This window comes from Trichechus manatus, unplaced genomic scaffold (assembly GCF_000243295.1).
Source record: "Trichechus manatus latirostris isolate Lorelei unplaced genomic scaffold, TriManLat1.0 scaffold00313, whole genome shotgun sequence".
Taxonomy (NCBI): Eukaryota; Metazoa; Chordata; class Mammalia; order Sirenia; family Trichechidae; genus Trichechus; species Trichechus manatus.
Window position 1 is genome coordinate 311940 of NW_004444249.1, and position 24833 is coordinate 336772.

The 24833-nt window shown below is 38.1% G+C and overlaps 1 protein-coding gene across 2 annotated transcripts in view; it reads right to left on the minus strand.

The window, feature by feature from the left end:
• The window catches only part of RECQL (RecQ like helicase), a 29888-nt gene that overhangs the window by 1969 nt on the left and 3086 nt on the right, over positions 1-24833 (minus strand). For both annotated transcript variants that reach the window (XR_002822968.1, XM_004390628.2), the window contains exons 3-12: positions 19889-20086; positions 18627-18806; positions 14262-14368; positions 9815-10013; positions 5329-5495; positions 4471-4552; positions 3251-3399; positions 3047-3164; positions 2390-2528; positions 587-678 (exon numbers count right to left, since the gene is read on the minus strand). Coding sequence is in view for 1 of the 2 variants with exons in the window: in XM_004390628.2 (XP_004390685.1) it covers positions 587-678; positions 2390-2528; positions 3047-3164; positions 3251-3399; positions 4471-4552; positions 5329-5495; positions 9815-10013; positions 14262-14368; positions 18627-18806; positions 19889-20086 (1431 nt within the window). In the remaining variant the exon portion in view is untranslated. The remainder of the gene's footprint in view (positions 1-586; positions 679-2389; positions 2529-3046; positions 3165-3250; positions 3400-4470; positions 4553-5328; positions 5496-9814; positions 10014-14261; positions 14369-18626; positions 18807-19888; positions 20087-24833) is intronic.

Sequence of the window (24833 nt, forward strand, 5' to 3'; positions counted from 1 at the left end):
TACATTAAACTCATAAATAAGTTTCTTCAGCTGCAAAGTTGAAACCGTAGTGACCTCCACCCACTGAGACATAAGAACTCAGTGAGGCCTTGCATGAAGAACTAGTTAGTCCTGCTCTTCAAATACAACGCATGTACAGAGGATAAAAAAGTTATACCACCAAAACATGGCTAAGTTAGTGTCTTGTGAGCAGTCAGTCATCATCTGGGTCAAATACGATTCACTATAATCTCTCTTTTGCAATAAAATTCCTCTTCCCAATCAGTGGCTATATTAGAGATTATCACAAGGTTACACTTTTCTTATATAAGTAACATTTCTATTCAGGAATTTAAAAATTTTCTTCATTTCTTAAAAATTCCATATGCCCTCAGTACAGCAATATAAAATATCTACATACACATATGCCTTTTCCGTTTATTCACCTTTGTTTCAAAACTGTGTGGTTCCTTTTAAATCTGGAATATTCTAATTACACCTTGCTTAATTTTTTAAAGCCATCTTGGGGTCTAGATATTGTCTCATGTAGTCCTGTCCTAGCTATATATGTATATTAGCCTATAAAGGTTTTAAAAACTGAACTCACAAATGTCTTTACAGCAGTTATCACACATTTTGTTACAAGCATCTGAGTTCCATACTTCATCAAAATGTCGGGCTATCAACACACGACGACATCTGAAAACATATTTAGAGATAGAGATTATTAAATGATCTAATTCAGTTTTAAGAAACCCTGTTTCAAAATACAGCATTATATATTATATTAGTTTCCTACTGTTGCTATAACAAAATTACCATAAACTGAATGGCTTAAAATCTATTTATTATTTTATAGTTCCGTAAGTTAGAAGTCTGACATGGGTCTGTCTCGCTGGCATTTCTTCTGGAGACTGCAGGGAAGAAATCTGTTTCCTTGCTTTTTTGCAGCTTCCAGAGACTTCCTGCAATATTCCTTGGCTCAGGACCCCCTTTCTCCATCTTCAAAGCCAGCAAAGGCAGGTTGAGGCCTTCTCGCATTGAGTAACTCCTACCTTCTCTTCTACCTCTTCTTCTACCTTTAAGAAACCTTGTGATTACATTGGCTTACCTGGATAATCCAAGATAATCTCCCTACTTTAAGGTCAACCGATTACATCTGCAACCTTAATTCTCTTTTGCTTACAAATTGCTGCAATTAGAATGTGGACATCTTTGGGAGGGCCATTATTCTGCCTACCACATGTAATATAAAATGTTTCTTCCATATGCCCTTGATAAACATTGCTTAAGAAGTTATCTGAGTTTCATTTTGAGATTCAATATTTTACAACCATCAAGAGAATCAGAAAGCAGGGAGTCCACTGGGCTTTTAAGAAAATTTTTGTTTTCCCATTTCTTTAATGAGATTATTGTAGCATCTATAGGAAAGGAAGAAGCCCTGGTGGCAAAGTGGTTAAGCACTCAGCTGCTAACTGAAAGGCTGGCGGTTCAAACCCACCAGCTGTTCCATGGGAGAAAAATGTGGCAGTCCGCTTCCATAAAGATTACAGCCTTGGAAACTCTATGGGGCAGTTCTACTCGGTCCTATAGGGCCGCTATGAGTCAGATTTGACTTGGCGGCAATGGGTTTAGTTGGGTATAAAAAACCCAAAAACCCATTGCAGTCAATTCCGACTCATAGCGAACCTATAGATTTTGGTATAGGAAAGGAATGTCTGTATCTTATTACTGTCTAGTTAATTATCATTTCAACATTTTTTGAGCCCTTCTTATGTGATGGACAATAGAGTACAAAGGTGAGTAAGTCCAAAAAGCCATCAGGAAGTTTTGTGTCTAATTAAAGCCACTCTAAATAGATTTAAATTCTTTTTTTTAAGGAGAAGCTTGGCCCTGCCCTCAGTTTCCATTGACACATCAGGTGGTAGGCTGGCATGTTAATGAGCTCAACTCTCAAAATGCCTAGCTTGTCACAAAACAATTCGTGTATAAATTTTTGAATGAAGAACTAATTTTCACTATCAACTTTCACCTAAAACACAATAAAATTAAAATATATATATTAGTATGCATTAAAAAAATGCCTATCTTATTATACACCCTTTCAAAATTATTAAATCATGTAGCTGTCCACCAACTTGAACTGTCAATCTGTATCAAAACCAGCAATAAAAACAGTAGGTTTAAAGGATTATCTCAAAGATAGGCAGATACATGTTTTCTTAGATTAAAGCACATCATACAGCTTCATGTACTGGTTCCTACCCTTCAGGCATCTATCTCCTTTTACAGGTTTGCACTTTGGTGTTACACCAATGTACTTAGTCACTTTAGTAAGTACTCAGTGTTATATGCTTTCATATTTGTGATTGTCTTTAACTGACCAAAGTTATAAAGGAGTGTGGCTTACTTGCTTATGTTCTGACAGTATGACACCATCTCATAAAGTTTCTGTTGTCCCACATTTTCCATCACCACCATTGAACTTATTCTGAATATATCTCCAAAGCCATAATATAAAATACAGTCTGCTTTCATGTCATCTCTACCTGTGGTTTATGAGAAATTTTGAGATTGTATAATCAGTTTAAAAAATTCAAAATATGCAGAAATAATATATGTAAAATTAGCTGGCAGTGCTTCACAGACTATACATACTACATCTAGAAATTCAGACATAGATGTGAGTTAATCTGTAACAGCTGCCCTCAAATTAAAAAAAAAGTTTTATCAGTAATCAGCTTTATTAAATGAAAAAAAAAAGTCTATAAGCAGTCCAGTTATTAGTTACAGATTTTAAACCACTAATTAAAAATTCAGGAGGCAGGGATAGACGTCAAATTTTCCAAGCAAGCATTAAGAAGAAACAAATCATAACACTCCAGTAGAATACGAGTAAAATTTCTCTATATGTTAAGTATAAAAGTACCCCAAAGCCTTCATTATTTGTTCTAAAATGACTATCCAATAAACAAGATTAAAAATACAAAATTATTAAACATCATTTATAGTTTGTTTTCTGGAAGAGCTTTTTTAAAAACTACTTCTGGATTTCAGTGCTACATACCTGCACGTCCACTCTCTTGGTAATAATTCTCCATAGACTTGCTCATTGAATGATGGATAACAAACCTCACATCTGGTTTATCAATTCCCATACCAAATGCAACGGTTGCCACTACTACCTAAAATGTTTTAACATTTTATCTGTTAATTAAGTTTAAATATTTTTAAAGGTAAACTAGGCTTCTGTTGAAAATAGATACTTAACCTGAATTTCATTGGCTGACCATTTCCTGTGAACCTTGGTCTTATCTTCTGGCTCCATATTGGCATGGTAAGCACCTGCATGAATTCCCAAATTCTGTAAACTAACAGTAACTTGCTCAGAGTCTTTCTGAGAAAAACAGTATATGATTCCTGTAATAAAATATGGCCCGTTGTTAGCTATATGTAAGACAGTTCTGGAATTTAATTTTCAACACACACACTCAAGATACTGATTAATAGAATGCATGGGGGTGGGGTGGGGGGAAATTTATAAAAAATCCAAGGCCCTGAGCATATGTTGATTTTTTGGTATAATTTCAGATTTGATCACTAGCTTGCTTTAAAGCAGAAGTGAGTCCTCAACCACCATTTTGGTTCCCATTACCTCTTTTCCTCTCCAACTTTATCTCCTACTACACAGTATTTCTCAAACTGATGTCACACAGCTCCATAGGATGTAAACAAGTGTGCTGTGAAAAAAGAGTTTCATGTGCAAATGAGTTTGGGGAACACTGCATTAAAACAAAGTCAAACAGGCTTCTGTCTTTACTTGCAGAGCTGCTCAGAGCTTATAATGTGTTGAGACACCCTGTGAATCTCCAGGGGGGATAAATAACTGCAGCCTTTCTCAAACTTATTTGACCCTGGAACTCCTTTTACCCAGGACACCCATTAGTATCTCCCGAAAAGCTATACAACAGATTTGAAATACAACTTTTACACTAACTCTTCGCTTCAGTAACACTTTATTCATTAATCCTGGAACACATAAATATGTAGTCTCAACTCCATCTATATAACCCATCCAGTATATACTATTTAATTATTTATCTCTTTAATGGGTCCCTTTATTAAAGGGACTATATTTTATATCCCTTTAGAACTTCAGTGCTTACCCCTCTATCTTGTACACATTGAGAGTACTTACAAAATATGGGCTGCTGATAATTCACATTATCAGGTCTATTCTTTAAAGCAATTACGCATAAATAGGCAAAAATAAATCAGACAATTCTATGATTCTTATCATCTGTGGCACAAGCAGATATCACCCAATTCTAAGATCAACACACGAAATAATTTTATCACAACGTTTTCAAGAATCGTCTGCCATGCATTAATATTTTCGATGTTAGTTATTTCTAAGTACACTGTAATATTAGTTACTGCTTTCTGAAAGTTACCTCTAAGTCTTCAAAGTTGGTTTGTTTTCTCTATTACCTGATTGCCCTTTGTATCTCCTGTTAATGAGCTTCACAATATCCTCAATAAAATCTTCAGTGTTTGAGGGCTTCTGCTGAACCTAAAAAAAAGATACATTATTAAAAAGTAAACTCATGTGTACCATCCAAGTAGCCATTTACTTACAACTTTCAAGGTGCTATTCTTTCCTGAGGGTAGTCATTTTTTTATTTACTCTTTCATTAGCCTCACATAACATCATTGCCACCTCCCACACACTCTTCTTGATCCTTCTTTAATTTACCAGAGATGAGACAGAACCAGTGGATAACTGGTAAAACTGGAGTCTTTTTTTCTTTGATAAAAAACATAAACCACAGCACAAACAACTGTTGAATGAAAACTCAGAAATTTATTAAACCTAGTCTTAAAAGGAATAGAAAAGAGGAAGAAAACATTAGGTTATTCAGCTTTCAAATTTGTATCAAATAAAATCTAAGTAAGTATTAGCAAATTTTTTTATGGCATATTAATATTTCTATTATTTAGTAACTAATTTCAATAGATCATTAGAGTCCTTAGTATCATTCCATCTTTCTCTCCACCCTTGCACAAGCAAGAATGTACATAAAGTTAACAAATATGTGACTTGCTCGTTATCTTTTATAAAAGATAATATCACCAGCAGGGCAATGTCTTCTCTTTACTCTAACAAAGGATTAGGCAGTACAACAGACATAAGAATAAAAGCACTAATTAATGAATCTGCTTATAATACCTCCTGATTTTAAAAGTATTTTGACATAGTTAACTGTTTCTCAAGTACAATAAAGTACAAAGGTAACTGCTCTGCTGAAACCCTTCACAAAAGTAAGAAATGCATGTGAAATGAAATACCTCATAATAAAGATTTGGCCGATGAAAAGAAGCTGTAAACGTGAAACACTTATCAACACACAAAATCTTCTGAGCATCCTTCAAAACATGGCTTGTTGCAGTTGCAGTCAGCCCAATTAGTGATGTGTTCGGGAACTGCCGCTTTAGGATACCAAGGGCCTTATAATCTGGGGGGAGAAAAAGGATACAATGTATCCTCTTTCCATCCTTTAAAGATTAAATTACACCGTTCAACACTATGCAGATAATCAAAGATAACTATAACTTTTTGAATAGGCAGAGTTTATTGTACATATCACTATTTCCTCGGATACACTATTCTTTGCCACAGGTGGGACTCCCTGTTGAAGGGGAGGAATGCCTAAACATTCCACCAACGAATACATTGGTCCACACCTGCTGAAGTGGATTCAAGAGACAGTGGGAGTAGCCATAGTGTCTGAACCTATTACAACTGAAAAGAAAGAAAAGATGCCATCAGTCAAAATCTTTCTACCACCCAGTATCATCCAAGAGTGGCAAGTCCTGGCCAGAAAAGGCTTCGCAGCCTGTGAGCCAGTGAGGCATCACTTCTTACACAGTCTATTTCACAGAAACCATTCTGGGCTCATATTTGTCACACACATCTAAATCACTAGGTAAGTTGTCCTTAATCTCCCTTAAGTACTTAAACTATTCGGAGAGAACTGAAAAAGAAATGTGATAGAAATTGCTGAATGCTATGAAAACATGGAGGAGAAAGTAACTGCTTGGGAAGTTGTGAATGAGCAGAAGTTCACTAGGAAGAGAAGAAAAACATCAGGCAGAGGAAACAGCATAAGCACTGCCCATGCAATGGCATGAACATACTCAGCATGTTCAGAGAACAGCAAGCAGTTCAGTGGGGCTGAACCTCAGAGTGCTGTGAAGGACAGATCTGTCAGCTCTGAAGCTGGGAACTATATTTTCCAGAATCTTCTTCCCTGTATGGTTCTAAGTTAGAGCTGGTCCAAAAAAGGAACTTGCACCAGATTTGGGAGGCTGAAGTCAACCAGTTGCCACTACTCCTTGAAGGACTTTCCAGGCAGATAGGATGGTGGACTTGGTTGTGGATAGGATGGGCTTGCTTGTGTTCCTGTGAATGTCACCCCAGCAAGACTTCATCCCTGCAGCAGCACTGTCTTTATATGGAAAGGAAAATTTTGATTATAGTCAATAGAGGTAACAGGGTTTACTACAGTTAACAGGGTTTATTGGGCGAGAAGCTGTTTGCAAACGGTGAGCATCCAAGCCAATAGTGGCAAGGGCTCATTTAAGCAGCTGGAGTACAGGGGTTTTCAAGGGAATTAGGGGATTTCCAGTACGGAAGTTACAGTGATTGGGTCTTACGTATGCCCTTAATTGAAGAGAGGATCTTATAAAGTGGGAGTCTTTCTGTCATTGGTTTCACGGGATACTTGTCTGATGGAAATTGGTTGTTCCGGTATGGAGTATCAGAAACATTTTTAACTGACAGATTGTTCTTTTTGGAAAGTCTTTGCAGTTAGGACATTTTGAAAACTCTCTATTGTTCTGTCAAGGCACAATTTAGCCATTTTGACTTACTGTTCTCAGAAAGCTTTTGAACCTGGCACAAATGGCCATTAGTTTTATTTAACACTTAACACTTAGTAGCAGGTGAATACAACTGAGAGTTTTTCCAACCTTTGGAGAACCTGCTTCATCTTGGGTCCACACTACCTCCACCACCACTAAGAGACACCAACACCAGGGAGCTGTGTCTCCTCAGAGGTCTAAGCGTCAGCTCCACAGGGCCACTCCTCCAAGTTTCAAATCTGATTCCTACCTTTTCTTTCTGTTCCCGAGTCCTAGGGATAGTTACTTCTTCCAGTTTCTACCTCCATGATACATGAGAGTTTTCTTTTTACTTTTTCAGTTGACTGACTACTTTTTACCTTGTTAACAACGCTTTTATTAAATATTCTGTGTCAAATAACTGGTATGGTTTCTTTCTCCTGACGGGACCTGATACTGATACAGATGATGGCTAAAATTTTGGTATGAGCAAACATGTAAGTGGTGGAATGATTTCTAAGATAAGGGATACTAAAGGCGAAATTGCTTGGGAAGAGGGGGAGGAAAAAGGGGTAAAGCAAGGAGAGAGGAAGAAAATCAAAAGTTATTGGTCAAGATATCTAGTACAGCAAGTGGGTAAACAGTAATTCCCAGTTGCAGAACCGAAGGTAAAAGAGAAATTCTTTTGAGGGGAATTTATGATAGCTTGGCAGCAGACCCACAGAAGCAACATAAGTTAGGGTAATACATAAGCAATGGTAATCAGACCACTCAGAGAAGACAGGGCAAGAATCATGAATAAAATACCTTCAGTAACAAATGTGTAGAATAGTCTGGTTAAGATTTCTGCGTCCTTACCACAGAGTATATTCCCTGCCTAAAGTATTTAAATCAAAATTTAAAAAAAAAAAAACCATGCCCAAGACAATTCTGGAGGTAGAGACGAGTTTACCCATCTTCAGGACACGAGTTTACCCTTCTCTCGGGATGAGTGTGAGAAACGGTAAAGACTGAGATCTGAACCCCAGAGAACACTAATATTTAAGGAGGTAAAAGAAGAGCAAAGTGGGTGAGAATGGAAAAGAAGAAAACTAAAAGCCTTACATCACAGTAGCCAAGGAGAGAGAAAGCAGCCAGGTGAGAGGTGAACAGAATGGAATGCTATGAAGTACAGTGGGGAGAGGAATGAAGGAAGATGAGACACTGGATAAAGCCCTTGGCAGGTGGTATCATTGTTGACTGCTTCAGTAGAGTAGCAGAGGCAGAAATGATTCAGTGAGTTGGGAAAGGAACAAAAAGTGAGAATGAAGATGTTGAGTTTAGAAGTTTGACAGTAAAGAACATAAATAGACCAATATCTTAAAGGGGTAGAAAAGATCAGAAGGCTGTTTTAATTTCACTTTTTGTTTTAGGGAGGGGATAAAAAACTAAAGACGTAGGAGTGAGGAACTTGACAGCAAGATCTTAAGAAGGCAGGAAAGGATGGAGTGGGAGTGGTTACCTTCATTTTTAAAAATAGCCTTTTCTGCCTTAAAAAAAAAAAATTAGTAATGTTTGGAAGGAGAAAGGAGATGTTCACATTTGATGGCATCTATTTTCTGGGAAGTAGGAGCCATCTGCTAAGTATGAGTTAGGGCCTGAAGAGAAAGTTAATGGTATGAAAAACTTGAGAAATGTATAAAGAAGATGAAATAGGGACAAAGAAAAGGATAGCAGAGTATGATGAAAACTAAACTGAGGTCGAAATTAATGCAGTTATGCAATTTCCTTTCCCACAAATGTTTAGTAGCCAAACAGCAGAAATGGGGAAGGCAGAAGTCTAGATGGATCCAGCATGCCAACTAGGAACAGTGCCCAAAGCAGACTGGTAAAATGGCCAGACAACCCAGGGGAAATATAACAGAAATAAGCAACAGGGCAGAGGCTGGGGGGGAAACCGAGTGACTGTCAGGTGGGGACTGGTGCCATGAACAAATAAGGAAGGATGAAAAAAAGGGGCCCAGGAGGTCCAGATGAGTGTGGATAGCAAGTTCTGAAGGAAAAGAGGTTGAAATCAGGGAGCAGGATTTTGAATGTAAGACTGTTTGTGTAGAGCAAGTCTGAGTAACCTGCTTCAGGCTATGAGAAGATTAGGATGGTGGAGTGAAGAAAAGGGTTGCTAAAATATCTCACAGAACTTTAACACCGAGGAGTTGGGTGGGGATGCTGAAGTGGACACTGAAGACACCCACGATGATGACTGAAGAAAATTTTGAGCAGATGCAAACTCCTTAACAAATGTGAGGTTAGTAATTTCCACAAAGATGGGAGAGTGTAATTATTTGCTAACAAACACATTTCAAAAGATACAGGCAATCAGACTAAAAATTGCAGTGGGGACTAAGAAGATTAGATGCCACCTCTTGGTCCCCTTATATTATGGAAAGAGAAAATAAGTAATATACCCATTCTCATTTATCAACATATTTAGGTTCCAAAGACTAGGTTGTTATGTGAAAACTGGTGTTATTCGAAATGGAGGATGACCACATCAGATCACAAAATGGAGATGACAACATCATTCCATAACTGCCAAATTACATTACATAACTGCCAAATTATTCATTACAAAACTGCCAAACCACTGAGCATCATGGCCCAGCCATGGTGACACATAACCATCACATAACCTTAACCATCACAGTGTTACTCTCGCCTCACACCTTGGCATTCGTTACTGCCACATGTATGTCGTTAATGAGCAAAATAGACAGTAAATTTTTTACTATTGTCGTAAATGTAAAATGTCAGATAATGAGATAGTCGAAAAGTGAGGAGTAGGTGTAACTGCCTGAGAGGATAATTTTAATGGAAGCAGGGATATCCATCACGTAAAGCTGAGTAAGAAAACAGACTCTAACATCAAGGTGTTTTATAGAGAAAGCATACATACCAGGTCTGAAATCATGTCCCCACTGACTGCAGCAGTGAACTTCGTCCACAGCAATTCGAGTAAATCTTCTTGCTTCATAAGCTTTCTCTAGTCTTGACATAAACATTTTGCTTTTTGCAATTTTCTCCGGAGTCACATAAATTAACTTTAACTTGGAGTTTTTATTGACCATTTCAGCATGAACCCATTTCACATGCTCCTATTAAAAGGCAAAACAGACACAATGATAGTGGAACTAAGCTAGCAAACTGCAATACTAAGTGCTAAGTGAAGACATTCATTACTCAAATGCAACGGCCTTGGGCTGTTCTAGCAGCTGCTGTTTACTTCATTAAAGTGGAAACCATGCCCCAGTACTAAACTTCACAGCAGCTGGGTAAACAGCATTTTAGTTATTTACTTATATCCAAATTGTTGATGACAAAAATACACTCTCACTTGACAAAAAAAGAGAACAAAAAGTGAATGTGAAAAGACACTTCAATAAACAGCATCTGTTGGAGCTCTGGTGGTGCCATAGTTAAAAGCTCAGCTGCTAAACAAAAGGTTGGCAGTTCAAATCCACCAGCTGCTCCTTGGAAACCCTACAGGGCAGTTCAACTCTATCCTATAGGGTCACTGTGAGTCGGAATCGACTCGATGGCAATGAGTTTGGTTTTCAGAGTTTTATTGGACCTCTGGTGGCACTGTGGTTAAGAGCTCAACTGCTTATCAAAAGGTCGGCAGTTCAAATCCACCGGCTGCTCCTTGGAAGCCTATGAGGCGTTCAACTCTGTCCTAGAGGGCTGCTATGAGTCAGAATCAACTCAACGGCAATGTGTTTGGTTTTTGGTTTTATTCTATGAAGGCATAATTCTAAATTCATAATAAAAGCCAACATGTGAGCTAAATGAAGTAGCTATGATTATAACCAAAAAAAAACCAAACCCATTGCCATTGAGTTGATTCCAACTCGTAGTGACCCTCTAGGACAGAGTAGAACTGTGTCACAGGGCTTCCAAGGAGCAGCTGGTGGATTCAAACTACTGATCTTTTGGTTAGCAGCCGAGCTCTTAACCACTGCACCACCAGGGCTCCTTATAAAGCTAGGTTTCATTAAGTTTAACATTTTATTTATAATCACTTCATAGACAGATCTATAAATAAAATTTTTCTTTATTAGCTACTTTAATAATGCTATCAAATCTACTTATGATCTCTTTACTTAAATATAAAATAAAAGCCATAGAGTTTTATAAAGTATTTTATTCATCAAATTCAGATTGTGACCAAAAAAAAAGAGTGTAAGGTAACATTATATTCTTAGTGCTCTGATACTATTTTATATAATATTTAGCAATTAGATGCTATTTTTTCTTTCTAACCTAATGGGCCCATAATGTGTAAAGAAACCACAGAAAATGAGATAAAAAGAGAGTCAAAACTGCTTTCATCATCCCAGCAAAAAAGTAGTTCAGTAACTCCTAGAGATACTCTTAATTTTGTGAAGAAATGACTTACGTGTATTAAACATTTTGACTAGTTCTAAATGTCCTAGAAATCTTAGGGAAGCAAACATACATAAGACAATTTTCTCAAAAATGGGCAGGTGCCATAAAATACTAGAACCAGAACCTCTCGCCAAATAGAGAACCAAGGTTTAAAAAAAGAAAAAAATGTTATACCCTATGAACTATTAGTGAAAGCGACCAGAAAACTGGAGTGGACCTTATCTTTTCTCTTTTACCTCTCCAACTTGTACTTACCCGCAACTTTCTAAGCTATTTCTATCACTATTGCTCTTTCTTCTTCAGGTTTAAGAAAGTATAGTATTAGAAGGGCAATGTTCTCAACAGATTCATTCTGTGGAATGAGAGAGCAGTTATAATGTAATGATACAAGAGTTTAAATAAAGTAAAAATATATGGGGAAAACTAAAGAAACCAGGGCTACTTAGAGAAATGGCTGATTCCAGGTCTGGGCAGGAAATGTACCAAATGACCATGGAATATCTTGTTGTAAAAGAAGGAAGCTATCAAAAGACTACTTCAGCATAAAAGAAATAGTAAACTATGAATTGAAATATACCAAAGATGTTAAAAATCTATTATAAATAATTTTATGATACCTGAAAAAAACCAAAGAACTATTGACCAACTTTGGAGAACGCTGGGAAACCAACTCATTGTGAAAACTGGCAAAGAAAGGGAAAGAACCAAATATTTTCATCTTGCAAAGAATTAATAAGGAAAAAGTTCCATGACAGAAAAAGTCTAGCTAATACATGAAGTAGGAAGGATAATGAGTCCCTGGTGGTGCAGTGGTTAAACCTTGGCTGTTAACCAAAAGGTCAACAGTTGGAATACACCAGCTGCTCCACAGGAGAAAGATGCAGCAGTCTGCTTCAGTAAAGATTTACAGCCTTGGAAATCTTATAGGGCAGTTCTACCCTGTCCTGTACGGTCGCTACGCTATGAGTTGGAATAGACAGCAATGGGTTTGTTTGTTTGTTTTAAAGCAAGGGGGAGGAGTTGAATGAGTCTTTGGGTGGCACAAACAGTTAAGGGCTTGGCTACTGAACAGAAAGTTTTACAGTTTGACTCCATCAGGAGGTTCCTGAGAAGAAAGATCCTGGCAATCTATACACAAAAGGTCACAGCCATTGAAAACTCTATGGTGCACAAGTTATACTCTGAAACACATGGAATTGTCATGAGTCAGAATCGACTCAACGACAATTGGTTTAATGGAATAATGGATCTAAGGTGGGTAATAATTATCAGTGGCTGCTAAAACCATTAGATGAAAAACTGATAGAGAACTTGATCAATATAGAAGATTAGGCTGGCATCTCCTGAACCCACTGATCACTCTTAACATCACAAAAAGACATTACATACCTCCTGATGGGATGCCACAGGAAGTATACAACATCACTTGTGAAATACTCTTAACAAAAAAATAAAGGCCAAACACAATCAAGCTTCTAGATCTAACTAAAAGGAACAAGTTAAGCAATATCACAAGGCTGCAATCAGGAAAATCTACAATGTAATAAACTATAGGACAAATGACCTGGTTTCTTCAACAAATAATTTGCAAGGGAAACCAAAGATAAGGGGAACCTATAGCTAGCTGTATCAGAGGGCAGTGGTGGTTCAGTGGTGCGGAAGAATTCTCGCATTCCATGTGGGAGATCAGATTTGAATACTGGCCAGTGCACCTCAAGTGCAGCCACAATCCATCTGTCAGTAGAGGGCTGCATGTTACTATGATGCTGAACAGGTCTCAGCAGAGCTTTCAGACTTAGACAGACTAGGAAGAATGGCCTGGCAATCTACTTCCAAAAATCAGCCAGTGAAAACCCTATGGATCACAATGATCCTCACCTGTTGTGCATGAGGTCGACATGAGACAGAGACCGACTCTATGGCACCTAACAACAGCAACAGCATAGCTATAGCAACAAAATGCAAGGCACAAACCTTATCTGGACCATGATTAAAAAATTAAAAATGATGAGACAGAGAAATCTGAATATTTGTTATTTGATGACTTCAAGGAATTCATATTCAATTTTTTAGGTGTAATAATAGCATTGTGATTATCTTTTTTAAAAAGTTAGAGATACACACTGAAAAATTTACAATTGAAATGATATGATGTCTGGAAATTGTTACAAATAAATAAACTGAGGGGGAGGAGGTAGGGAAAATTGGGAGTATACAGCTATAGCAAGATTGCCCATCTGTTAACTATTAAAAGTGGGTAACAGGTATGTGGCAGTTTATTAGATTATTCTCTCTACATTTCAATATTTTTGAAAATTTCAATCGTATGCTTTTAAAAAAATAGCTGGGAAATGCTTTATTCTACACAAATGCTTTTATTCACATGAGGGTAAGATAATCTGTTCCCAAACAGAAAAAACTCCACAGGAGCAGGGTATCTTGTTATTAATCCATTTTTTTGTATGTAATTACATTACACAATTAGAAATCATTGCTTTTGATTTTAGAGTGGATAAGACAAAACAGGCTGGCAAACATCTCCTGTAAGGATCAGATTTTGCGAGCCATACAGTCTCTATTGCAACTAGTCAACTCTGCCACTATAGCGTGAAAGCAGCCACAGACAATAAGTAAATGAACAAACATGGCTGTGTTCCAATAAAACTTTATTTACAATGAAATTTGAATTCAATATAATTTTCATATTTCATGAGATATTAGTTCTCCTATGATTTTTTTTTTTAACCATTAAAAAATATTTTAAAAACATTCTTAGCTCACAGGCCACATAAAAATAGGCAGTGGACCAGAAATGGCCCGTGAGCAGTAGTTTGCCAACTCCTGATATGAACAGTTGTCAGTTTATAATTTTATAAGCAACTCAACTGCAGTTAAGACTCCTACTTCAGTGAAGAGTTTAAATTAAAAAAAAAAAAAACCAAGGCACAGCAGCTTACCTTAGAACTAGAAGCATTTAACATGGTAGCTGAAATTCCTAATTGTTTTAAAACCATTAACTGGTCTTCCATAAGAGAGATCAATGGACAAATCACGAGTGTAAAACCTAAAAGAGACAAAAAATCTACTTTAAACTGTACATCATCATCAGAATGAGTTGCCACCATTCAGCTTCTTTACTATAACCTGTCGGCAGCACCCATAATTCAGACTAATTCTCAATGCAACTTTAGCAATATACTACGTATTTTCAACCCTCGTTAATAAGGAAGCAGATAAGAATATGTGGTCATAGGAAGTTAGATAAACAAATATGAGACTAAACAGAAATTTCTTCCCTTATTCACTTACTATAAAAATAAAGACAGATATCAACATTTTGAATGTTTAATTTGCTACCATTTTTAACAATCAGTATTGGTAATCTGAGTAAAATAATATAACTCAGGTCAAAGAATATACAGTTGCATCAGGGAAAAATTATCCCAAAGCTTTCCAAAGAAAACGTAGCAACCTATATAGCTGAGAATGACAGCTGTATGAGTATTCTTCCACTTACTGCACCATATTAATTTATTCTGAGTAGAATCAGTGAATAGTTTATTGACTGAATGAAGTTCTGATAATATACCCCTTTCTCACTATAACAGAAATTGTTCATAACTACAAGAGCTAGTCTATATTGTTAAAATCATATGACCAAATATTTCTGCAGTTTGTTCCTTACAGTAACCTCTGGCAGGTGGGGGACAAACCCAAACCCATTGCCTATGAGTCGAGTCCAACTCATATCTCACAGCGACCCTATAGAACAGTATAGAATAACTGCCCCAGAGGGTTTCCATAATCTTTAAGGAAGCAGACTGCCACATCTTCGTCCCATGGAGTGGCTGGTGGGTTCAATCCACTGACCTTTAGGTTGGCAGCCAAGCACTCTAACCACTGCGCCAACCACTCCTTGTGGGGGGAGGGGGGCAGACCCATTTAAATAAACACTCAGATTAAGACCTCACCAGGGATTTAATCCTCTCTCCTGTATTTTCGCCTGCTTCATTATTGGAACCTACTCAGTATATTTAAACATGGTCACATCTCTCTCATCTTTAAAAAACCCTAGACGCCTAAGTTATGACTTTCTCTCTTCTTCCCTTCATAGCCACACCTTCCACACTCATTGTCCTACACGCATTAGCTTTCTCTCTTAGACACACCCTTTAAACCCAAACACCCTCCAAACATTCCACCTGGATGTCTTCTGTTGTGGTGTGCCACAGCAACCCCACAGGACAGAGCAGAACTGCTCCACAGGGTTTCACAGGCTATAATCTTTACAAGAACAGATTACCAGGTCTTTCTCCTGAACAGCTGCTAGTGGATTCAAATAGCCAACCTTCAGGTTAGCAGCTGAGTCCTTAACCATTGCACCACCAGGGGCATCTTAAATTCAACACGTCCCAAAATGGAATCCAACACCTTTTGTCTTCCCCATTCCTAAATAAGGTCTTTCTCTAGTGTCTCCTAGTTGCAGTAAACAATCTCACCATTTGCCCCACATCCAATCAATACCAAGCCCTACGGAATCTACCTCCTAAATATTTCTGAAATCATCCTTCTAAAACACAAACATGACAAACCTCTTACCTGTATAAAAGCATTCAGTGGCTTACCACTGCATCTAAGGGAAAGTTTTCAGAATAGCTTTAAAGGCTCTACCTGCATCTCTCACCACTGCCTGCTACACTAAAATTCTTCCAGGTTATTGAACGCACTATATTATGCATGTTCCCTCTTACATCTGGGCTTTCACACATGCTGTTCCCCTGCATAAACACTCTTCTTTCCTCCTCCCTCCCTTTTGCCTACTTATCTCTTAGTTTTCAGCTCAAATGACACTTCCTCAGAGTAGCATTCCCTGATACCCCTAAGTTAGATGATCACACTGACTCTTTAGTTCCGTATTAAAACCTTTATCCCCAAACCACTATTGCAAATGCTTGCAATTACATGTATTTTCTAGATAAGGGGTCAGCAAACTAAGGGCTGCCTGCTTTTGTACATAAAGTTTTACTGGAACACAGCCATGTCCATTCATTTATATATTGCCTATAGCTGCTTCATGCTATAATGGCAGAGTAGAGCAGTCGTCATAAAGCCGTATGGACCACAAAACCTAAAATATTTACTATCTGGCCCTTTAAGAAAAAGTTAGCTGACCTCTGCTCTTTGTTGTTGCTGTTAGTTGCCCTCAAGTTGATTCTGACTCATGGCGACCCCATGTACGCAAAGTAGAACTGCTCCACAGAGTTTGCAGGCTGTGACTTTCGGAAGCAGATAGTCAGGCCTATCTTCTGAGGTGCCCTTGAAAGCGCTTAACCATTTATACCACCCAGGGACCTCGACCTCTGCTCTGTAGCCTTGCTACTTTCAACCAGCAAAATCAGTATTTCCTGGGAGCTTGTTCGAAATGCAGAATCTTGAGTCTCACATCTGACTTGGGTCTCACACTGAATCATAACCTGCACGTTAAAGGATCCCCAGGGGATTCTCATGCACACAAAAGTTTGAGAAAGTACTGCTAGACACTATGAACTCTGTGAAAACTGGGACCATGCCATTTTGCTCACTGCTTTATCTCCAGTGCCTACCACCACACCAGATACTCAATAAAAATCTGAGATAACAATCTAGGTTTACTGAACCCTTTGCCAGTGCTTCTTCCCCTACAACATGTTTTTAAATTATGTTTTAGGAAGTAGATAAAAAGCATTACTCTCAAAAGTTTTTATTGTTTCCCCTTTATGCGAACCCTTCATATGTATATTAATGTAGAGATGAATAAAACAACAAAAACGCACTTGACAAATCACATAAAGAGGCACACCATGATGGCTTCAGCAAGCTCCCAAAATAAAGGATCTAGAAATTTTCTGAAAGAAGAAAATTTCTTGGAATTACTGGAGGCAGAATACAAAAGATTAATATACAGAACTCTTCAAGAAATTAGGCAAAACGCAGAACACACAATAGAGGAACTTCAAAAGATTAGAGAAGAACATAATGACAAATTTAACAGGCTGCAAGAATCCACAGAGAGACAGCAATCAGAAATCTAGACGATTAACATTAAAATTTCAGAATTAGACAACTCAATAGAAAGTCACAGGAGCAGAATTGAGGCAATGGAAGTCAGAAATATTGAGATTGAAAATAAAGCACTTGACATCAACTTATTTGAGGAAAAATCAGATAAAAGGATTAAAAAAAATGAAGAAACCCTAAGAATTATGTGGGATTCTATCAAGAGGAATAACCTATGAGTGACTGGAGTACCAGAACAGGGGGGAATAACAGAAAATACAGAGAGAATTGTTGAAGATTTGTCGGCAGAAAACTTCCCTGATATCATGAAAGATGACAAGGTATCTATCCAAGATGCTTATTGAACCCCACAGAAGGTAGATCCCAAAAGACAGTCACTGAGACATATTATAATCAAACTTGCCAAAACCAAAGGTAAAGAGAGAATTTTAAGAGTACCTAGGGATAAACAAAAAGTCATCTACAAAGGAGAGTCAATAAGAATAAGCTTGGACTACTCATCAGAAACCATGCAGGCAAGAAGACAATGGGATGACATATATAAAGCCTTGAAGGAAAAAAATTGCCAACCAAGTATTATATATCCAGCAAAACTGTCTCTCAAATATGATGGCGAAATGAGGGCATTTCCAGATAAACAGAAGTTTAGGGAATTTGCAAAAACCAAACCAAAATTACAAGAAATGCTAAAGGGAGTCCTCTGGTTAGAAAATCAGTAACATCAGATAACAACCCAAGACTAGAATACAGGACAGAGCAACCAGTTATCAACCCAGATAGAGAAGTCACAAAAAAATAAATCAAAGCTAAAACACTGAAAATAGGGAAACAGAGATGTCAATATGTAAAAGATGACAACATTACACCAAAATGGACTAAAAAATGTAGATATAGATTTTTCATATGGAGAGGAAGTCAAGGCAATATAAAGAAATAAAAGACTGGTATAAACTTAGAAAAAATAGGGGTGAATATTAAGGTAACCACAAAGGAAACTAACAATCCTACACGTCAAAATAAAAAACAAGGAAAATATAAACACTCAGCAAATACAAAATCAACAACAATGAAAAACATGAAAATACATAAAGAAAAACGACTCAGCACAGAAAATTAAGTGGAACATAGAAACTGTCAACAACGTACAAAAAAACGCGCTTGATTTTTACATATATGTGGCTAGATACTATTTTTTAAAATACTTAAAAATATATCGAGAGAAATGACATTTCTTCAACTTAAAATGAATTTTTCTTCATCCATACCATCTGAACATAATGCTGGTAACTGGTAGCATAAGCTCTTTCCACCTCCTGTAGGCATAACAAGGAATACCTCCTTTCCAGCCATTGTTACATTAATAGTTTCAAGCTGAAGCGATCTGAACTTCTGGAGTTTAAAGACATTTTGCAGAACATCTTTAACCTTATCAGACCATGGAAAATCTAGAAAGAAAAATAAGCTAAAATTATTAGAACTACTAGGATTGTAAATGAAACACAAACTTGAATGGCTGCTTTTATAATAAAGAATCAGATAAATGTATATATAAGACTTTTAAAAAATACTTATGGAACATTAAACTTTTATAATAATTTTGAGATTAGTTTAACTCACTAAACTAAGCAAAGCAAAAACAAATTAAATGATCTATTTTAAGAAATACTACATCAAAGAAAATGAAACTATTTGCCAGTGCAGGATTAACCCACACAGAAGATGGTGTTCAATCAGGTATTTGTAAAACAGCATGAGCGTTCATAGAGATGTCATAGTATGATATCAAAACCAAAAAAAACCCGTTGCTGTCGAGTCCATTCCGACTCATGGCGACGCTACAGGACAGAAGAGAACTGCCCCATAGGGTTTCCAAGAAGTGGCTGGTGGATTCGAACTGCCAACCTTTTGGTTAGCAGCTGAGCTCTTAACCCTTGCGCCACCAGGACTCCAGTACAGTATGTTTATCATAGAAAACTCAAATACCAGGAAAAATGTTAGCAATTGTCTGGAAATGTTGATGTAACTATCTGGCTTAGAAGCAAATCACTAGAAAACAATGCCCCCAAAAAATCTGGAAGCACTCTGGTATTCTTTATAATTAACGATAAACATAAGGCTCTGAAAGATCTTAAGGCAGAAACGGTCTGGATACGAGGGCAGGGAAATAAACTAGGTTTTGGCAAGGAGTTTGAATACCTTTTTTTCTTAATTGCTTACTTCTTTTTAAGTTAAAATTTAGAAAATTAAGCTAAACTAAATACGTTATTTTTCAAACACTGTTTTATGTTGCTAGAACCATATTTGGAAATAATCATAGCATCTGAGAAATAAATGCTGAATTCAAAAAACTACAAACAGTAGGTGAAGATAGTCTCCCTCCAAGTTTCTCATTCCACTTAAGGAACAACCAGCTTTACTTCTAACCATAATGGAAAGCACTGACCCATGCAGAATAATTTAACTCTAGTTCAAAGAAATGAGGAGAAAAAAAAGAAAACCTAGCAAATGAAACAACAAAAGAATAAACCTTCTTTATTCCAAGCATCAGGGGAAGAATCACAATCGTTGCTTGCCCCAGCATCAGAATCTTCTAAACACTGCTTTATTTTCTTTGTTAGGACTGCTTTTTTCTGAATAAGCTCTTGTTGTCTTTCCATAAGTTCTTGAATTTGAACGTCTACTGCATGTAGCTCGTTGGTTATAGACTCCAGTTCCTCGGTTAGAGCTGTGACGGGGATAAAAAGATACAATAAACTTAAATTACAATTTTAAGTTTCTCTACTGATTTTGAGATTTTCTTCACCATCTAAACTACAGGCAAATTGAAAGTAGCATAGCAGAGTGGTTGAGAGCATACGTTTTGGAATCACACAGACCTAGGTTAAATCTTAGTTCTTCCTCTTACCTGCAAAGTGACTCAGGCAAGCTGCTTAACTGAGCCTCAATTTCCATGTCTGTAAGGTGGGGATAATACCTAACTTTCATAGTACTGTTACAAAGAATCAACTGAGAGAACATATCGAAAGTTCTTGGCACAGTGCCTGGTATACAGTTAAGCATTCAATAAATGATAGCTATTTTTTATCATTATGTTGTAGAGAAGTGGTCCAACAATATCCTAAATCATTTAAGTAAAGTGACCAGTCTCCGAAGCAAAAGAAAGCTACTTAAAAGTAACCCTCTAATTACTTAATTATTGTTTCAAGAAAAATTCTATTGGTTGGCATGATAAGAAGTTGGTGACTATAAACAAGATAGTGTAATAAGTAAAAAGAGAAATCAAGTGTACTATCGGAGTTGGTATCACAACTTCATTGTAACTAATTTATAGAGGCCTCAATGTATTCAATCCACATACTAAAATTCTAATCAATTCAAGTATTAAAGTCAAAGTGACATTTCTTTTGGCACACCAATAGAAGCTAAAAAAATTTGAAAGATGTCTTTGGTGCTTCCAAATTCATCTGCCTGCAGTAATCAGTGCCCAGTTTTAAACTCTCTTCATGAGATGAAATCTTATGGTTATGATTTGAAGTAGGAGGTAGGTGGTGGTAGCTTTGTATTATGCCAACTGCCGGAATTCCCTTCTCTGCATGTTCTGAGTTAGGGCTGGCCACAGGAGAACACTCCATGAGATTGAAAAAAAAAGTTGCCATGGCATTGATTCAACTCATAGTGACCCCATGTGTGTCAGAGTAGAACTGTGCTCCATAGGGTTTTCAGGAGCTTATTTTTTGGAAGCAGATCACCAGGACTGTCTCCCAAGGTACCTCTGGGTGGACTCAAACCTCCAACCTTTTAGTTAGCAGCCAACCATGTTAACTGTTTGAACCATCCAGGGCCTCCAGGAGACTGCTAATCCTTTTAAGGATCTATGCCCACCATCTCTCAGGGTAAAACCCAGCAAGCTCTATAGGATAGTCATCTGTGGAGGATGGCATAGCTTTCCTTCAAAATCCTAATGGTCTATGCTGTGACTCATCTATAAGGCCAAAGGTACCAGATAGCATCCCTAATTGTTAAAGATATTTCAAACACCATCATACGGCTCACAGCTTTGGTGAAGGGAGTGTCCTCTGGATTATCACTGGTATAGACACTTACTCTGGATATAGACATGCCTTCCCTGCCTGCTATGCATCTGCCAAATCCATGAATTCACAGAACGCTTTACTGACCATCATGGTATTCCACACAAAATTGTTTCTGACTAAAGAACTCGGTTAATAGCAAATAAAGTATAACAGAAGGCTCATACTCAAGGAATGAATTGGCCTAACCATGTTCCCCATCACCCTGAGGCAGCTGGCCTGATAACAGAATGGTATTTTCAAGGCTCAACTGTGGTACCAACTGGGTGGCAAGATTTTAAGGACTAGGGTGATGTCTTCCAGGATGCGGGATATGCTATAAATCTGTGACTAGTACTGTTGCTTCCACAGCCAGGATTCACTGGGCATGGGAATCAAGAAACGGAAATGAGAGTGGCCCCTCTCATTTCACCAGTGATTCAGTAGCAAAATTTTTGCCTCCCATGCCAGCAACTTTGGGCTCTGCTGGTCTACAGGTCTTAGTTACCGAGGGAGAAACGCTCCTATTGGGGGACAAAGCAACGGTTCCATTCAACTGGAAGCTGAGACTGACATCAGGCCACTCTGGGCTCCTCACGCCAGTAAATCAGCAGGGAAAGAAGGGAATCCCTGTTTGCCTGGGGTGAGTGACCGTGATTATTAAGAGGAAACTGGAGGAGTATGTCTTGAATACAGAAGATCCTCCAGGGCATCTCTTAGTACTCCCACCTTCTGTGATTAAAGACAATGAAAAGTATAAAAACCAAATACATGTGGGACAGCTAATGGCCCGGGCCCTTCAGGAAGTGTTGAAGTGCCTGCTAAGGTAAAATGAATATGAAATGGGTAATGGAAAAGGTAGTTATAAATACCCGTTGTGACCACAAGACCAGCTGCAGAAACAAGAACTGTAATCGCTATGAGCATTTCTTCATTTCTTTCTTATTCTTATCCCGGTGGCGTAGGGGTTAAGCACTACGGCTGCCAACCAAAAGGCTGGCAGTCCGAATCCGCCAGGCACTCCTTGGAAACTCTATAGGGCAGTTCTAGTCTGTCCTATAGGGTCGCTATGAGTCGGAATCGACTCGACGGCAACAGGTATACACATTAACCAAGGTTTGTTCATTTTTTTTGGTCTCCTACATTAGTCCCCTATCATCTGCTAATATAGGACACGTTAATAGTAGCTGATGCCATGTCTTAGGATTTAAGCCACACAGTTATCAGGGGGGATGTGATTCAGCAAGAGGAGGGATAAGCATCAGCCAAGGACAAAAAAGAGAATTTGTGCCCTTTTTGGGGAAGAGCGTCAGTGTGTATTTGGTTGTACACAGAATAGCTGCACCATATTAGACAAAAGTATGATTTTGCTACTGACTTTTTGTGGAAATTAAGTATGGTTAAAAGAACAGTAAATAGGTGCCAAGTAGATAAGGGGTAGACTCTATTGGTTTTGTATTGTGATAACTTAATTAAGTAAAAACTACATTTCCTAGAATTTTCTTCCCTGCATAGTTCTATTCAGGGTTGCACAAGAGAACTTTGCCAGGGAGTTGGAAGGCAGACGTGAAGCAATACCAGGTTTTCCATATTTAAGAAAGTCAGTGTAAAGTCAGGACTGGGTTCCCTGTTGGCATGGGGCAACAGCTAGGCTCCTGCAAGATAGTCTTGGGAAAACAGCTGGGCCTGCAGCTCCTCCAGATCCTATTGGTTTTCCTCCTCCAGCTTCTCTGAAGCCTCAGTCAGGTTTGCCTGCAACTCCATAGTGAAGTGCACCGGCTCTCTGACAGGTCTCTGCATCATCCAAGTTGGAAGCTTTGAAGCAACTGAAAGACTGATAAAGAAGTCTCTCCTCTTGGGGTTACTTTCCCCACTTTCCATCAATCTTCTCTTCCTAACTGCTGGCTCTACTGACTTCAGGCCCACTGCTAGACACAGAAGCAATATATATTTATAAATGTATGTAGGTATGTGTGCATACTTATATACATACAGAGCTTAACCAGTTCTCATAAACATAAGGTCTAATCTCTATAATAAATCCCTTATATCATTCATAGTGGTTCTGCTTCACTGATCAAACCCTACCTGATACAGAGGTTAATGTCATCCATGCTACAATATTATCATGTCTTAGATAAAATCTAGATGGACTAAGAATAGAAGAAAGTACAGGTAGCTGCAATAAATCCGGGTATTTTCATATTGTTGTTTAAAATTGTACCATATCTAATGCTGGCCTGTACAACACGAGACTTTCACTATAGGAGGTGAGACTGAAAAGTCTAGTAAATGATCTCACCAGCACCCAGTCCACAGAGGAGCGGGACTACAAGTGCAGGGGGCTCATGACCGCTACTGTATCTGAACAGCACATTCAACGCTTGCTCCAGTTTTCCTCAGCTGACAGCCCATGCTGAGTGAGTGCCATTCTTCAGAAACAGCACTATTTCTAGCAATATCCCAAACTGAAGCTAACAATGAAAGAAAAGTGATTTGCCACTATGGAAGCCATCCAATCCAAAGCAACAACCTGTCTGAAGGCAACTTCAAAGAGGCATTTCAAACAGAGTACAAGTGGGTAGAGCAATAGAGCAGGCGAGCTTACTTGAAAGGGGATCACTATTTTGAAGCAATTAATCAAAGGAGCCTGGGTGGTGCAGGTGGTTTGCAATCAGCTGCTAACTCGAAAGATTGGTGGTTCAATCCCACCCAGAGGCTCCGCAGAAGAAAATACCTGGCAATATGCGACCATAAAGATTAGTCAAGAAAACCCTATGGAGCAGTTCTACTCTGTAACACATGGGGTCGCCAACAGTCGGGGGCCAACTCGATGGCAGCTAATATCAATAATTAAGTATCCCTTCTTAAATAAAAATGATCTCATTATTTTCTGATTTTTAAATTGCATCCCACTGACGAAGCATGATGTCTTATTAAATGGAATAACTTATGCAGTCTAAAAATGACCACGCTGGTCTGTCTAGGTTTAGTAACATCCCTTAAACACTCTTCTTTGAGTAAACATCACGTGGGTCAATATTTAATAAAACTGCAATTGTTCCACTTACTATGAATCCTCAGCCTGTGGGAATGAGCCATGAGATGGTCAAACTATCTCTGCTTCCACTATGCATTCATATTTATGGAGTCCCTGTGTGTCTGCAAACAGTTAAACACTTGAGTACCAGCTGAAAGGTTGGTGGTTGGAACCCACTCAGAGGGAGACAGGCCTGGTGATCTGCTTCTGTAAGGTCTTAGCCTTGAGAACCCTATGGAGCCGTTCTACTCTGACACACACTGGGTTGCCCTGAGTTGGCACTGACTCAACAGCAATTAAGAACAAAATTCATATTTATATTTAAATAAATTGTTAAGTTCTGTGGTGGGGGGGTGGGAAGG